Source organism: Triturus cristatus, chromosome 6, assembly GCF_964204655.1.
Source record: "Triturus cristatus chromosome 6, aTriCri1.1, whole genome shotgun sequence".
In the NCBI taxonomy this organism is placed as follows: Eukaryota; Metazoa; Chordata; class Amphibia; order Caudata; family Salamandridae; genus Triturus; species Triturus cristatus.
Window position 1 is genome coordinate 594,781,537 of NC_140589.1, and position 17,715 is coordinate 594,799,251.

The 17,715-nt window shown below is 46.3% G+C and overlaps 1 protein-coding gene across 1 annotated transcript in view; it reads left to right on the top strand.

The window, feature by feature from the left end:
* MRAP2 (melanocortin 2 receptor accessory protein 2) overlaps positions 1 to 17,715 on the top strand; it is an 899,706-nt gene that overhangs the window by 218,726 nt on the left and 663,265 nt on the right. The window contains exon 2 of the mRNA XM_085611037.1: positions 13,249 to 13,366. Coding sequence (XP_085467163.1) covers positions 13,258 to 13,366 — 109 coding nt within the window. The 5' untranslated portion in view covers positions 13,249 to 13,257. The remainder of the gene's footprint in view (positions 1 to 13,248; positions 13,367 to 17,715) is intronic.

A 17,715-nucleotide genomic window follows, 5' to 3' on the forward strand; every position in this document is an offset into this window, starting at 1 on the left:
ATCTGAGAAAAAGAGCATGTTTAAATTCTTCAGATACATTAAAGTGTGAGTGCAAAGGGAAAGGTAAACATTTCAGTCAGAGGCAACTTATGATACTATAAAGGTAACCACATTCATATTATCTGATTTAATACATAGCGTCATTGCTGGTTTAACAAATCTAACCCCATAGTATTTAAAAAGGGGAAAGAGCCACCTCGCTGGGCGGCTATATATTTTTTACAAAATAGCATAAAATGGTTTCGATTATCTAGACCACCAACGCTACAATCACAGCAATCAGATCGTCCATCAATCATATGTAACCGAGCTGAAATCTTAATTACAGTGTTTGCTTTAATTCAGGGTATAGCATGTCCAAATATTCTGGATACGCAAGACCTTAGGTGTTGCTGAAATAATTGCTCGTGAGAGATTCCGGCTTTAGCTCCCACCTTTTTTTATCTGCATTGATTTCCAGATACCGTTCTTTAATCAAAGCTGTTGTATTCTATTTAACACTACCAGGAGCTACCCACAAAGATATCAAGTTCCTTTAACATTTTGTGTACATGTGACAACCATGTGTGGCCTCGAAAGGAGCAACTAGCTGTGACTTCCTCAAGGGTTTCTAAATAAACTGTGGTCTCAGAGTTTCTTACCAGTCTTACCTGATAAAGAATTTTACCGAGAGCAATAATTTCGAATATAGGAATAAAAGAAAGCTCTTCGTACAGTGCGGGTAGAGGGGTACCTGGCCCAATCCCCAGCAAATTTCAGAGGAAATTATTCTCGGCTACTTGGAGTGGGTGGACTTTCCCAAACCCCCTTAGTTCTGCAAAGTACATCGCGGCCGCCACTGCCCTTTGCTTATATATTTGTAAAATAACACTGATACTTCTGGCACCGGCCTGATGTCTGAACTTGAAAACTGCTCCGGCCAATTGTCTCAAAACTAGTGTGGCCTTCTATATCTGGTTGCCCCATCGCAAATTCTCTGGAAATCGAATTCCAAAATAGTAAAACAGCTTGACCATATCCAGGGTACTACCTTCAACCAAAGGATTTCGCTTAAAACAAAGGAAGGGCCTCAGTACCATACACTTTGTTTTGCTACCATTGATGGTAAATGACTTCTCAGAATACTCCACAAAACATTTTAGTAGCCTATTGGTGGCATTTTCTGTGCGTACCATCAATACTGCGTCATCGGCCTATAATAGTATAGGTACCTGTTTCACAGCTACAGTTGGAATATCTATGGGTCTTCCATCAAATAGTCAGCTGCATCATTTAAAAAAAGGGTAAATAGCAAGGGAGCCAACACACACCCGTGCTCGACACCTTTTTCGACTGTAAAGGTTACAGTGCACTCCCCGCCCTGCCCATGCCGTACTTTGGCTGAGTCATTAGTGTGTATAACCTGTATGGCCATTACTAGTGACAAGTCAACACCCAGATCCACCAGTGATCTCTACAGGTTCACTTGGGCTACTAAATCAAAGGCTGCTTTCAAGTCCACATATATTAGGTACAGCAATGTCTTCCTCACCACCGTAAACTTATAGGAGATCATATATAACCGGAGAGCCTGGTCAATGGTCCCAATGCAAGGCCTAAATCCAGCTTGCAGTTCAGTAAAAAATTTGTAAGCATCGACCCATCCCTGGAGGTCGTTCAGCAGGACTTCACACAGATTTTTTCCTGCACCACCCAGAAGAGAGATCGGATGGTAGTTGGATGGGCTAGATCGATCGCCTTTCTCATGGATCGGCCCAATAATGACCAAATGGCATGAAGGGTATACAACATTTTCAGCAAGTGCCAGAAGACTTTAGTAAGGATGTTGCCCCAAAAGTATGTCTCTTCACAGTGTATACCAGTAGGCACCATACGGGACCTGGGGCTTTGTGTTTCTTTGCATCAGTCAGGGCTCTCAGCACGTCTGGTACTAAGATATCAATAACAAAAGGCCCTGAACAGATGTTCTCTCAGCCTGACAGGGGGATTTTGGGGTTGACAAAATTACTAAAGTGACTAGTCCAGACAGATGGCCCAATAGAAGTTTCTAGAATGCGCATTGAGCTCCTCTCCACCCGTGTTACCAATTCCCAGAATTGTTTGAAGTTTTTTTCCTGTGCAGCCTCCTTCAATTCCTCCAAGAGAGTCAGTTGATGCAGCAGTTTCTTGGTTGTCAGAGGGCGTTTATAATCTGCCCTACACTCTCTAAATAGTAATTCGCTTTGAGGGCTATGGTGTCGTTGTACTAGGGTGGATGATACATTCTATAGCATTCCTCATCATTCCAAGTAACCTGTGTGCTCCTTTTCCCACCAACCAACAAGGAGTATGCAGGCTCAATTGGCTCAGATCACAGGGCTTTCAGCTCCTCTACCATCTTTTTGTAGGCTGCTAGGGTGGGGCCATTGTCACTGCAAGGACAGTTCAAAATTACAGAACCATACTTAATCAATATACTCTCTAGCAGTGGTAGTTTTTGTAAATGTCACCCCCTGCTCCATCTTATCCTCTTTCTATAGTTTGATACCACATTCATGAAACTATCCTCCTTTCCACTGGGCTAATTTTGACAACTCCCTCCCTTAGTCATATTTCAGGGCAAAGAACCACTGGATCATGATCACTCTCCACTCTCCCGACAACTGTCATATCACGCACACATTCCCAGCCCTCTATATTAAAACTACGATATAGTCAATTATTGATGTACTTCTCCCATTATTAAAAGTTGCCCTAGCAGCACTATCTGAGGGGGTACGACCATTAATAAAGCGCAGGTGGTAGTTTATCAGAAGTGCAGAGAATGCGCCTCCCTTCTTGGTGGATTTAAAATTGCTCAAGGCTGACTCAGGGATGCCCAAACAACGATTTCCCAATATCACCTAATTGCCTCTAACAACATCTGATGCTTGTGTGTTGAAATCTCCCCAAATCAATAACACATACTTCGCCCCTTTACCCTCCCCAAATAACTTGCGAATGGCCTTGTCCTCCCTAATACTATCAATACAAGTTACTGAATTCCTCTAGCTCACCTGTACCTCTGGAGACCACCCCGGTGGAGCATACACATTCACTATATCAATCACACTGCCTTCTTGGCCAGTAAGCCAAATTCTCACATGTTGAACATTAGAGGACAGTTTAGCTGCCCTGAGTTGCTCTAGCCTACATTCCAGCTTACACAACACCCAGATAGTGAGCCCACCCGAAGGCTGACACCTACAAGAGCGGGTGGTCTGGTTGCTGCAATCTAGAAAACCATTAACGTTAAGGCCCTCCAAGACCCATGTTTCCTGGAAGCAGCATATGTCATATTGAGCAACAAACGTCAACCAATCCTCATCCTCTATTTTACTACCCAGGCCTGCTATGTTCCATGATAGTACGTACAAATTGTCTTTATTATACTTGTTTGTAATGATGGCCCTTAATTGCCCAGTAGGACGCACAGCAGCATACTCAGGTGGCAAACTCTTCCATACTCAATCAGAGTAGCATCTAAGGTTATTTCCAGACTTAGTTGCCAGTGTCGCTGCTATCCATCCAATCATTGTGATCAACCTCGATTTCTTTATTCCTAGAGTTTAAGAGCCTGATTGACCTTGAATTGTTACAAGCAGTGATACGCAAATTCTCATAAATGACATTATTTACATTCCATGGCTCACTCTTCAGTGCCCTAACAGATGATTTGTAATTAGGAGGGCACTCTGCATTGAAGGGGGAAATTTGTGACTGATATTGCCGTGATGATTAAATGGCTTCCTGGACTAAGCTTGGTCAGTGCAATACGTCCACTCCCATGATGCTGAAATCATCAAGGTGGCTAAGAACCAGTCTAGCAATACCGGGAAGTACATATTCGACCCTGGAGGAGTAGGCATTATTCATACTTAAATCCGGCCCAGGTGAATGATTAATTAATTTCACTGCCCTCATGTCACTTGGTAAAGCAACTCTTAATTCTGAGATGGCATAGAATAGGGCTAGTAAGCTTGTTCTGTTGAGAAATATTGTTGAACTGATATCAGGAAAGAGAACAATAAATTCAAGGCAGCATTAATTATTTCCTACAAAGGCTTTAATGTCTCTGGCTGCCAAGGAATTATTTTTCCTTTCAGCTAGACCTCCCTTGTTTTCACCTGGCCTTGTGTAAGTCAGGCCAAGGGGTTAAGGCTGGACACTAGCCCTACATTCCCCATGTAACCAGTTCCAGCCATCCCCGGCTGATTTACATCCAAACTTTGTACTGGGGGTACTGAGGTTCCAGGGCTCAACGCCCTACCCTGGTGGGACACCTCAACAGCTCCTTTTAGGGGCCAACATCTCCATTTAGATATTAGTTCTTTTTTAGATCAGGCAGCATACTTTTTTGCTTGTAACATAATTATTGGGTTTATCTACATCCAGGGTGGTAGTGTTAATTGCATTGTTTGTGTGTTACACTGGCAGCGGTACAACTGAATTAGGTACGGGCTGCGATTGTGCTTTCCTGGCATGATATCTGTTATGAATATTTTACATTGCTAATAGCGTTTTAACTGTGTGTTGGCCTGTGTATTTCCTCATGTTTTTAAGCTTAGACCAATTTTAACATTTTATCGTTGGTTTTAAAGCATTTACCTCCTTCATGTAAGCCGGTGCACTTCTCCCGGCCTTTCTTCCTTGGTTGTGCGGCCCGTCCGTGCGAGCGGGCCCGCTCCAACTCTTCCGGTAGAGGTTAGCGGTCTAGCGCTAACCTCCCGGCAGCCTTAAAACACACGCTGGCGCGAGCGCGCAGTGTGTGTTACACTAGCAGCGGTACAACTGAATTAGGTACGGGCTGCGATTGTGCTTTCCTGGCATGATATCTGTTATGAATATTTGACATTGCTAATAGCGTTTTAACTGTGTGTTGGCCTGTGTATTTCCTCATGTTTTTAAGCTTAGACCAATTTTAACTTTTTATCGTTGGTTTTAAAGCATTTACCTCCTTCATGTAAGCCGGTGCACTTCTCCTGGACTTTCTTCCTTGGTTGTGCGGCCCGTCCGTGCGAGCGGGCCCGCTCCAACTCTTCCGGTAGAGGTTAGCGGTCTAGCGCTAACCTCCCGGCAGCCTTAAAACACACGCTGGCGCGAGCGCGCAGTGTGTGTTACACTAGCAGCGGTACAACTGAATTAGGTACGGGCTGCGATTGTGCTTTCCTGGCATGATATCTGTTATGAATATTCGACATTGCTAATAGCGTTTTAACTGTGTGTTGGCCTGTGTATTTCCTCATGTTTTTAAGCTTAGACCAATTTTAACTTTTTATCGTTGGTTTTAAAGCATTTACCTCCTTCATGTAAGCCGGTGCACTTCTCCTGGACTTTCTTCCTTGGTTGTGCGGCCCATCCGTGCGAGCGGGCCCGCTCCAACTCTTCCGGTAGAGGTTAGCGGTCTAGCGCTAACCTCCCGGCAGCCTTAAAACACACGCTGGCGTGAGCGCGCAGCGGACGTGCGCAGCGGGCGCGCCGGCGGCGCGCCGAAGGCAAGCCCGTCTGCGCCCGTCCGCGCCCATCCGCGCCAGGAGCGTGCCAGTGACAGGACCCCCTCCTTACACCCCTCCCCTGTCCCATACGATACTCGCGAGCAAGGCTGCTAGATTTGCAGGTGCCGAAATCTATAGACTGTATCTCCGTTTCAGACCCAGATGACTTGTACAGCTACCTCTGCCCTGGATGCCGGTTCTCCGCGGCTAGAGAGATCAGGAGTCATGAAGTAGGCCCTAGCCACCCTCTATGCACTATGTCAAGGGCTGGACACTTTGTTAACCCTGATGAAACCCAGAGGCAAACCACCGACCAGGAATCTAGGGTGAGCTTTAATATTCACTTGGTCTGTATCCTCCTGAACTCCCGCTCTGTGGTCAAACATAAATGCGAACTTGAATTGCTCTTGACCTCCCATTCTCCGGATATGGCCTTTATCACGGAAACATGGACCAACGCGGCCTCCTGCCCAGACTGGAACATCGCCCTGCCTCCTGGCAATTCATTTCACTGTCTTGATAGAAAGGTGGGCAGAGGGGGGGGCTTAGCGATCATTTACAAGAATCACTTAAAGGTCCAGGTTAGGGCCACTGAAAACTTGCATGCAGAAGCATTGCATTTTAGTATATTCCTCAAAGATACTAACGTTTCCCATGGGTTACTGGTGTATAGACCTCCCGGACCTAGGGCCGCGTTATTGGAGGCTCTTCAAGTCCATCTAGAGTCCTGTACAGAGTTTGAGGCCTACATGATCCTTGGGGATTTCAACCTGCATCTGGAGGCCGAGAATAACTCGGACACTACGAAACTTCTGGACAGCTTAGAGGCCTATGGACTACATCAATTGGTGGCAGCCCCTACTCACGATGGGGGCCACACCTTGGACGGTCTCTTCTCTAGCCACCCAGACCTGCTATATCTTAGGGCTGAACCCCTCCCATGGACCGATCCTAGGGCGGTATTTTTTACGATTGGGCTAAAATCAAGGGCCAGAAGTGATCCCCACAAACCTACTAAGATCCTGTTTAGGAGATGGAATAAGGTCACCCAAGTATCCCTGACGGAGGCTCTGGGCAACTCCCCTCCTACCTTGGAGGATAACAATGATACAGCTGTCTCCCAGTTCACAAACTGGATTGGGATGCTATTAACCAGGTTGCCCCCCTCCAGTCAGCCACCAGGAATAGGCGCCCCTCGGATGCCCCTTGGTACGGCCCGTAGCTGAAATCCCTGAAGGTAGAGTGTAGACGGCAGGAACGGCTTTGGAGAACTGAGTACAATATGGGCCATAAGCTAGCCTACAATCAGGCCTTGCACATATACAAGCAGGCCATTTGGAAAGCTAAGCAGGACAACTTCTCCCGGAATATCTCCGAGGCTGGGAATTCCTCTAAAGAACTTTTTAAAACGGTGGCCTTTCTGGCAAATCCGCAGCAGACCGACCAGTTCAGCCCAGATCAGGCCTTTTGCGACCAGCTAGCTACCTTTTTTCACACTAAGGTGGCCACTATTTATTATGATTTACTAAATGCACCGGGATCCCCTACCTTGGATTCTCAGCAGGAACCACCCATATGTAGGCTGACTACCATTGATCCCTTAACCAGCAGGGAGGTTTCGAGACTGCTAGGCTCTATAAAATCTGGTGCTGCCTCCGACCCATGTCCCCCTCATATCATCCATCTGGTGGCAGACAGGATAGTGCCAAGTCTCACGATCCTAATTAATCAGGTTCTAGCAGCAGGTAGCTATCCAGTCACCTGGAAGTCCGCATGTGTCAAACCCCTTCTCAAAAAGGCCTCTCTGGACCCCTCTGAACCTAAAAACTATCGTCCTATCTCTGGCCTTCCTTTGATGGCTAAAGTCACTGAGAAGGCCATTAACCAAAGTCTGATGGGGTATCTGGATAAGAACGACCTGCTGGACAGGTCCCAGCACGGCTTCCGGCCCAGGCACTCCACAGAATCTGCCCTTATAACGGCAGCCGAGGGGATTCGGGCGACAGTAGGTGAAGGGGGGCGAGCTATTCTCGTCCTCCTGGATCTGTCTGCTGCGTTCGACACCATGAATCATGCGATACTGATTCAACGTCTTAGAGAGGTTGGGATTGCGGGCCAAGCCTTGGCCTTACTTTCTTCCTTTCTGGACAATAGAAGGCAATGCCTAAATTGGGCCGGGCTACAATCGACAAATTTTGCTTTGTCTTGCGGCGTCCCTCAAGGTTCGGCTCTTTCCCCGACCCTCTTTAACATTTATGTCCGACCTCTAGCTAGCTTGGTCAGGAAACATGGCTTCATGCTGGTTTCCTATGCGGACGACTCACAACTTGTGATATCCGCCGCTGAGCATCCTGATCAAATAGCGACCAATTTCCACGCCTGTCTTTCCGATGTGATGAAGTGGATGCATTTGAGCTTCTTGAAAATCAATACCGAAAAGACAGAAGTGATGGAGTTTGGGAAAGGTCCCTCAGTCTGGAATTCCCTCTGGTGGCCACCGGCGGCTGGGCAATGTCCCTCCCCGGTCACTAAAGTGAGGAATTTGGGGGTGATCTTTGACCAAAAGCTGAACATGTCAGCTCAGGTCAACAGCCTAACGTCTTCCTGCTTCTTTCTGCTTAAAACTCTGCGGAAGATCTTTCCATACATACCTTCGGCATTACAAAAGTTGGTGATGGCCGCACTTTTCATGTCCAGACTGGACTATTGTAACGCCATGTTTCTGGGCATTGACAAGTTCCAGGTCAGAAAGCTCCAATCCTTGCAGAATGCCGCGGTTCGGGTAATTCTAAATTTACCCAGGGGTTGCTCCACCTCAGCGGGAAGGAACTCTCTTCACTGGCTACCGGTTCAACAAAGAATCGAGTTCAAAGCACTCTGTCTGGTGCATCGGGCCCGCTTCGGTGGGGGTGCGAACGATGGGACTGACAGGTTCCTACCTTACATCCCGCCTTGTGCCCTGCGGTCTGCCTTATCTGCATCTCCAGATTCAAACTAGCTAGATGGGGCGGCCGCTCCTTTGCCATTTGTGCAGCCAGACTATGGAACCAACTGCCTGTGGAGATGCTACTCCAAGCCAGCTATCCCCTCTTCAGAAAAATGCTTGAGCATCGCCTTTTACAGGTCCAACTATAATTCACGCACCTGCGAATCACACACACCATAGCGCCAAGACACCTTCTGGTATTCAAGTGCTCTATAAGCCTTTTTTATACTTTTATACTTACTTATTGTTTGATTCTCCGGGGAAACAGGCAAAATTTGTCTCTTGAGCGGTCACGCTCTCAGTTGTTTTTGTACTGACCAGGCTCTCGCTTGGGGCCTGAACTATCTTGCACCCCTTGGGTGTGGAAAAAAGCCACTTCAGCTAATAAACAGGGAAAGCAGGATCTGTTCTTTTCTTTCTTTTGGATTTACCTATTTTATCCCCCTGTTTTTCGGGTTCACAGTGCAACTCAAATATACATTCTTCAATATTTGTGGACCGTGACTCTTTAGGGTACATGACACTTGACCAGAGCTTCCCACTGCGGTTCCTCCTGGCACTGTCTTGCCGTTCTCCACAGCAGGAATGGAGGTGAGTTCACTCCTTTGATACCGGAAGGCATTATCAGGACTATCAGAAATAGTGCATATTTTTGGTTCCTCTTCTGGTTTAAATAACAAGGGGGCACGCTGCTTGGTTGTATCTTTGCACACTGGGCTACTTGTTGCTGTACTTTCCAGTTTAGTCATGGAGATTACTTTTTGGTCTATCAGATTTCCAATCACACTTGGAAAATCCATCTGTGATGCGATGCATTGTCATTGATATTAGCTGGTTTTTATGTGCTGATATTTCTTGTCACACTTGACGGTTCCCTTTGTGAGGCTTCATCATATTTCATACCCACAGGCATAAGAGCACAAAATATCAGAGTTAGTAATGATTCTATATGATCAGATCCCCCTTGGGTCTTCTATAAAGAATTGAAGATAAAACCATAATAAGGGCATTCTTTGCTGCAGGGATTATAAAGCCTTGTGCAGCCTCCAAGTTGTTTGGGGTACTTCCAGAAGACTGGTTTACAAGGATGCTCTGTTGATTTGTCGAATTGGGAGGCCCCCGTGGAGGCGCTACTGCTCTCTCCTGGGGGGACACCCATCTCTTCCTCTGCCCCTGCCTGTGTTTCAGCCTGCACCTCCTCACTATCAACAAAAATTATATTTGGATCATTAGAATTTCTGAGGCTCCCAGTGCACACCTTCCCTCGTCCTATGGCATTCGTAGGCACATCAGGCAGGGTACAGTCCAAGAACAACAAAGAGCTAGTACTCAAGTGCTGATTACCATGGCATTTGTCTCCGAACTGGTCCATTGGAGCGACAAAGCTTTGGGTTGCTACCTCCTGTGTGAGGCATACCAGTATCCCAGTGGATGAGTGGTTTAATCTCTACCTAGTTCTGCCAGTACCATGAAATTGCTTGTCAGTGGTGAAGGTCCTAACCCTTGGGTACCATTTGTTCTTCCTATCATTGCATCACAAGGCCTGTGTCTACCTTGCTCCTGTGCCATTGACTGAGCATTTAGACTGCTTGAGGCAGCATTCCCTTCCTCAGACTCAAACGTAGATTCAGGGAACCAGACTTTTCCACACAGATAGGGGCCTGCTCATCTTTGAGGGTAGACTCCCCCAGCATTATTGATGTGCCTCATGGTTTGACCTTTACAGTCTCCTGGCTCACCACTGCTCTGACGGCAAATATGTTCTCCAGTTCTTTTGATAGAAACTCATGCTCAACTTTGAAGAGAGTCCCTCCTGGGTCTAAACAAGATAGCACCATACGGAGAGGAGGTAGGTTGTAATTGATGTTGGAGTTGTGAATGTGCCTCGACAAGCTCTGTTTGCTGGATCACAGCTGCGTAATCTGATGCACTGGCATACCCCTTTCACATGCTTTCCTTCCCCTTTGGGTATGTTGCGAGCAACTTGTTAAAAACTCTTTGTGAGAGCCTCGGGACCACCTGTTTAGCACGTCTGATTGCCAGAGTGATGGTGCTAAGACTCAAGGGACACAAAGTTCTTGTTGAATAATGTTGGAATTGTCGGCTGCCAAAACTCCTCAAGCACTCGTACCCACATTTATAAAGTTCCTCAGATTGGGGCTATCCTTCTAACAAGGCAACTCCTTCCCCTTTTCTGGGGTTTCGAGGTCTATGGCTCTTCAGGATGGTACTATGGCAAGAGGATCAATGAAGAGCTCTGTGCCTTGTGTACTATGCATGCTATTAAATGTGGGGTGGGGGCAAATGGTGGCTAGCAGCAGCCACAACCTGCTGATTCAATCGAGGGTGGACGGCAAGCCGATCTTCACACCTCCACAATGGCTGTGCTCCTCTGCCCCAGCAGCATCCTACCAGGGATTCGGGACCTCAAATGAAGGGATCATTGGTATATGGCATGGGGTATATAGTTGTAGTTGTTCCCCAGATACTGGCCTATATCAAAGCAAAGAAAAGCTTACCGCACCTGTCATGCCTACTTGCTTTGGTTCAATCCCAGCTTTAATCCCAGCTTCCTCAGTAGCAATGCTGGAAGACTGGAGAATGTGCTGCGGGGATCATCCGGCAGCAGGAAGAGCGGGCACACAATATTCCTTTTGTACCGCGTGGTGGGATCAGGGACACCTTTACCAGCTGCCCGTCCTCTCTGCAGACCCCCCCGGGTCACCGTGCTGTTCACGCTACGATCTGCTCAATCCTGCTCCACCCTGCCTCTGCTGTGTTTGGCTCTGGGCTTGGATGTTACTCCCTTGCTCAGACTCGCTCAGACACCCGTATTATTGTAAATACAATGCATCCCTGCATTTTCAGAATGTCAGAGCACGGCGTTACCAATTGTGGCATTACACCGTGATCTGGCATTCCCACATGTCAGATCCTGCATTTTATTCTAGTTTTGTTGCTGGGATAAATTTGAGCATACAACGGGTTGGTGTGCAGATTAGTGATTTTCAGTTTACTCAAACTGGAAATGTTATTCCACAGGTTAGAGGTAATAGCAGTGGTAAAGTGCCCAGAGACCTAAAGTCAACAAAAACAGGTCACAAAGAACACAGGAGGAAGGCAAAACGTTTGGGGATAAACTGCAAAAGGGGCCAGGTCCAACAGACATGAACATTTTTTTAGTGCAAATCACGAAGGATAGAACCGATCACAGATCCAGTGCCCAGAAAGATTATGTGTGTGGCAGATGTAGGCATCTGGCATTTATTTAAGATTCAGGAGGGGATATTAATTTTTACATTGAGCTGGTAACATGTTGTGAGGTTGTGGTACGAATGACTGATGATGTGTTGGGGAATTCTGTGTTTTTGGGTTATTACCTCCTGCAATACCTGCCGTGAATGTACCAATATATGTTGTCTTTATTCGTGCACTGACCAGATAATGAGTATTATCTCAGGATAGCATTTATGTGCTCGGTAATGATGTTTCCTGACGTGCACAACATATAAGTCATCTTATTGCACTAACTGTGATGTTATGACCATTGCCTAGTTTGCAAAGTGATTTATGATTTATATCATGTTTGGTCTATGCGTTAAATACAATATATGAGATATTTTTATATGTTTTTTTGTGTCACTGGTGTGTGTGTGTGTGTGTGTGCGTGTTGCACAAACGCTTTACACATTGCCTATGGGATAAGCCTGACTGCTCATGCCAAGCTACCAAAGGGGAAAGCAGGGGTTAACTTATGTGTGTAAATCCCTTATCCTGCCTAGATGGGTGGGTTCTGCATGGCTTAGGTGCATACTCTAGCCAACTAGAACCCCAACTTCTAACAATGTCCTTGAAATGTTGATTTGGAGAACAAGGGTAAGAACAAGTGTGAAATGGCCTTTTCTTCTTTAAGCTCTTTTGAGCCCCAGTTTTCATACTGTCACTTCACAAAGGCCTTTTTTTCAAGATTTTGTTCTAACAATAATATATACAAAAACCTACGTATGCTTGTGCAAAATGTGCGCTACTAGAGGACAGGGTTCCGAAAGTACAGGTGAGCACCGGGAATGACAGCAAGGGCTAGGAAGAAGGAAGTAGTAGCACGAAAGAAGGGTGGATGGCTCACGCAAGTGTGATGAAAACAAGTTTCTTCTGAATATGGGTGCATATTTATGAGCCCCTTGCGCCGCCAGAGGATAATTTTTTGTGACACCATGGAAGTGCAAACTACAAAATCATATTTATGATGTCACACAAAGCCACTTTGCATGGCCTCATTGATACGGAGTAAGGTAAAGCAGCGCAAATTGCTGCATTGCCTTACTCTGCACTAGGATGGTGTTCAATGGGCGTTGCAGTGGGTGTTTCCACGCAACACCCATAGATTTTGTCTCATCCCCAGATTTTAAAAAAGCATGTAAACCTGGGGATATCCTAAAACCTTGCGCCTCCACATGGGAGGTGCAACGAGGAGAAATTACTTTATTTCTCCTCATATTTTTATCTTTCCTTGTGTGCTGCATCCTCCATGGGGAAAGGTCAGGAATGCACCGCATTGGATACATGTGGTGCATTTCTGCCCTTTCACTTTGACGAAGGGCAGCTCAGCAAGGTGACTCGCTGCGCTGCCCTACGCCAAAGCCTCATAAATGAAGCCCATGACGTGCAATTGTGTTCTTTTGTTGAAAGCAAAATCTAGGTAATGTTGCATCTCATTGGGACAATTTTTACTTTTCTGTTTCCTTACAGGTTAGAGAGATGTCTGGACACAGCTCACATACTAACAAGACATCTCAGTCAGACTACACCTGGGAATATGAATACTATGATTACCCGATTTCCTTTGAAGGACTGAAAGCTCATAAATGTAAGTTTTGTATTCATAGAGATATCTGTGCTTACCTCATTTGTACCAGAAATGGAATGCTTCTCATGCATGATGTGTTATATTGCAAGGTTAAGGGGGGCATTGCTGCACTGTGAGTCCCGCCTCTTCAGACCTGAGCCTCGCTTGTAAGCCAGCTGCACGACTTCCCACAAGAAGGAATCAAGGGCCAGATGTATCAAAGGGTTTTACCCATTCTGTGTCTATGGGAAAATGTGTTCATACACATGGCCCCAAGTGCAGTGGTCAGTACATGCCCAGATGAGTCTTATGACTGCTCATGATGTGATGCAACCCTGCTTCAAATCCACAAGTACAAATCAATAGCAATAATAATGTTATAAGTACCACTTTTGAAAAAGGTTTTCCAGTTGAACAATGACAAAGATAATTACAACTCATGAAGACACTCGACCTCAGGTTACACGACACATACTTCCGCCTAGGTCTCCTCACTTGGCATGAATGATTACCCACAATCCCACGGAGCAGGCATCGATAGAGCTTGAGCTTCAGTCGATCAATTTGCAGCCAAAAACAAACCGCATGCCAACTTCAATTGACAACAAAGCTGAAACCATTGTACATAGAGTACACTTCGGTGCTTTAGTGGGGCATACGGGCTCCTGCTGACGGTTGTTCATCAGCTGGGTTCATTTTGTTTGCATCATTAGTTCATGCCAGTGCTTTTCTTTTCGTCTGATGGTTTGTATAGCACATTATGCGTACAGAATTACGAAAATTGAAAGGCTGCGCCATGTTCATAGGCCTGCTCTTCAGGGTGTGAGATCACTGGTAGGTGTCTTCACATGCACTTCCCTGCAATCTGTCGCTCCCTGCTTGAGACATGGACATGGCACAGATGTTTGAGGAAGAATGGAGGAAATACGAGCTCAGCAAGAACATTCGTCTTTGCATTTGATTCGTCCACAAAACCAGTTCCATTCAAGTTCTTCGGACACTGTGTAGTATATACAAAGATTAAGAAAATGGGTTCAACATTTTCTTTACCTTACTTTTGCATAATGTGCATGAAGATTAATAATTTGGTTTAGTGCTTGGATGTTCCATTCATTGTTGATTTTCACTAACATATTTCAACAGTACATAGGTTAATGTTGTGAAGTAAGTGCTGAGCGTAAGAGCATTATTACTGTGTTTGCATAAAGGACATAGACGTGAATGAATAATCTAGGAGGCGGCATCAGTTGTACATCCTACAACACTGGTTGTTGAACTTAGCCCTTTTTGCAGGGTCATTCCAACATGTTTTTGCCTTTTCTGACCTGTTTTTGTTGGTTTTATGACTGATGGGCACTTTACCACTGCTGTACAGTGCTAAAGTGCATGTGCTCTCTCTTGTAAACTTGGTAAGATTGGTCTACACCTGTTTGGCATATTTAATTTACCTGTAAGTCCCGTGTACAGTGGTATCCCAAATACCCAGGGCCTGTAAAGTAAATGCTACTAGTGGGCCTGCAGTGCTGCTTGCGCCACCCACTGAAGTATCCTTTCAAACCTGTCTCAGGCCTCTGCCGCAGCAGGGCCTGGGCGCGCAGTTTAATGCCACAGTGATGTGGCATGTAAAGTGGTTGCCACGTCTGAAGCTCCCCTTTTACTACATATAGGTCACCTCTAAGTTGGGCTCTGGCTAGCCCTATGGGCAGGGTGTGTGTAGATAAAAGGTAGGACATGTGCCTTAACTGTGTGGCATGTCCTGGCAGTGACAACAGCCTATTTGATTTCTCACAACTGTGAGGCTGCCCTCTCATAGGTTTGCATTAGGGATTCCCTGATATATGCTTCAGTGCTAATTTCTGACATGAGAGGGGTAGTGTAACCATGTTTGGTATGTTTGGGATAGCAGTGATAAATCCTGCTTATTGGTGAAAGCGGATTTGTCATTACTATTTTAGAAATGTCACTTTTAGAAGAGGGCATTTCTGTGTGCTTATGAGTATGTGTGCCCTGACTGGATGCGCATTCTCCGTCTGGTTTTGACTGACAGGAGAGAGGGGATGTGTCTTCACTCTGGACAGGCACAAGGGGGGTTGGGTTGTGTCCTGCCTTTCGTGGGTGACTCGGTACTAGGCTGAATAGACCTTGGCTGCATTTAGAGTAGCAGGAGGAGTTTCCCTTGCACCTGAAAAGGCCTGGTCTGTATTTAGAGTGGTAGGAGGAGTTGCACATGAATAGGGCTGTACTTGCCTTTTACAATGCTGTCTCTGCCCCCCTGTAGTTGTCTGGGGCCAGGGCTTGAGATGTGAATGGGGTGTTGTCCACTTTTAAACAGTGTTTGAAGTGCCCCCCAGAACAAAGTCTTTCTGACTAAAAGTACAGGTGCTGTGACCCCATGAATGAGAGACTGTGTGGGACTTGTACCCAGCCACTGCTGGCTCTGCAGATGACACCTGCCCAGAATGAACTGTTATGCAGCCAGGAGAGACCACCATCTGAACTTGCTTGCTTTGCTGGGTTGACCTGTGGCCTGTTAGGACAGAAGAAGGACTACCACTCCTTCCTGCAAGAACCCTGATGTGCCGGCCTGCGGCTCATTGCGGCCCAGTGATCTCCCAGGGCTTGGTGGGCTGACCTGTGTTTGGGAGAATCTAGCGCCAGGGTAGCACTTTAATTCTTTGGTTCTTGCAGTTGAACCTGAGTGTGCTAGGCGCTTCCAGGGGCAGCTGAATTGGTTGTGTCCCTACTGAGAAGTGTGTGCTAGAGTGCTGACTTTGCCCTTTTGGGTGACCCCAAATCCATGCATGACATGGGTTGTACAGGATTCGGTCGGGGTGTTCTTGTTGCCGTCAGCTGCCGGCAGCGAGGCTGACATCGGGCATGAGGCCCAGCTGACAGAGGGACCTCTGAGTGGCGAGTGTGATTGCTGGAGACTTCGCTCCAGATGGAGTGGCTGCAACGCAGGTTGGTGGGCAGCTGCGGTCAAGGGTTGTGGTGCTTCCCTGCTGAGGCAAGGCGGGTGGACCGTGTAGTTTCGGGTGGCAGTGGTAGAAGGGCATAGAGCCAAAGGCTCTGCCCCAACGGAGGCTTCGCTTCACGCTACGGCCCATCAAGAAGGAGAGCCTGGGGGTGCGAGAGTGGAAGGCTCTGCCCTGATGGCAGCGTTCTCCCCAGGCGACGTCGCGTGCCACTGCTCTAAGCGGCCTGGAGTGCCCAACAGTGTTGCAGTTATCCACCCTAAGGGGCCAGGGCAGGCATACCTTTGTCTTCTCTCCAAGCCTTCTGCACTGCTTCGGCAAGTCCCAAGGGGCTATGATTTCCTAGCACTTGAGTGATCGGTGCTGCGCTTAGCAGTACCACATTCCCTGTTGTAGGTGGGCTGGTGGCCCAAGAGCCTACGTGATGGGAACAGGGGCACCGGATATCTTGTAATAGGAGAGCAGGTGCCGCCACTGTGTTAGTTATGGTGGGATGTATAATGTTGGCACCGCATGGGTGATCCCAGTGTTACTTATGGTATCCTCGTTGCAGCTCATGCCCTGATGTTATGAGGTATAATTTTGCCTGACAGTATCAGCCTACCGATTATTATTGGGCTGCTTGGACAGCTCCGAAAGGGCTATTGGAGGTTATAGGCAGAAAAATGACAACTTTCTAAAAGTGACATTTTCAAAATAGTAAGTCATTTTAAATCCGACTTTACCATCAGTTTGGATTTTAGATTATTTTTCATTTGAGTGGTTGAACTATGGTTTTTGCTATTCTCAAAATTAAGTTATACATTATAAAGTGTTATACTGTAACCCAGTGGAAGAGCCAGCCTTGCCACAGTACAAAACAACTTTGGAGATTTTTCACTGTCAGAACATGTAAAACTTAAATTCACATATCCTACTTTTTAAATATGTTGCAGCTTACCCTATGGGCATTTATCCCCTATCATAGTGATGACTTATATGTATTAAAAAGACAGGTTTGGGCCTGGCAAATGGTTTATTTCGACAGGTCAAATTTTCAGTTTTAAAACTGCCATGATAATCTGCAGTGGCAGGCCTAGAGTCATGTTTTCACTTTGTCACTTGTGTGGTGGTACAATCAGTGCTGAAGTCCACTACTGACATTTAGCTTACAGGCCCTAGGTACACAGAGTACCATATACTAGGAACATATCAGTAAGAGTAAATATGCCAATCAGGCTATTAGCTAACTGCACATATACTTCAGGGTTCAGACAACATAAACTGCACACTGGACCCGCTGTTCAGAACCTGTCATCCAGCATTAAATGTAGCAAAAAGTATGGGCAAAAATATGGGGGTGATCCTGCAAAAATGGTTGTTTCTCACAAAGAGTACAGGGAAGATACACACACT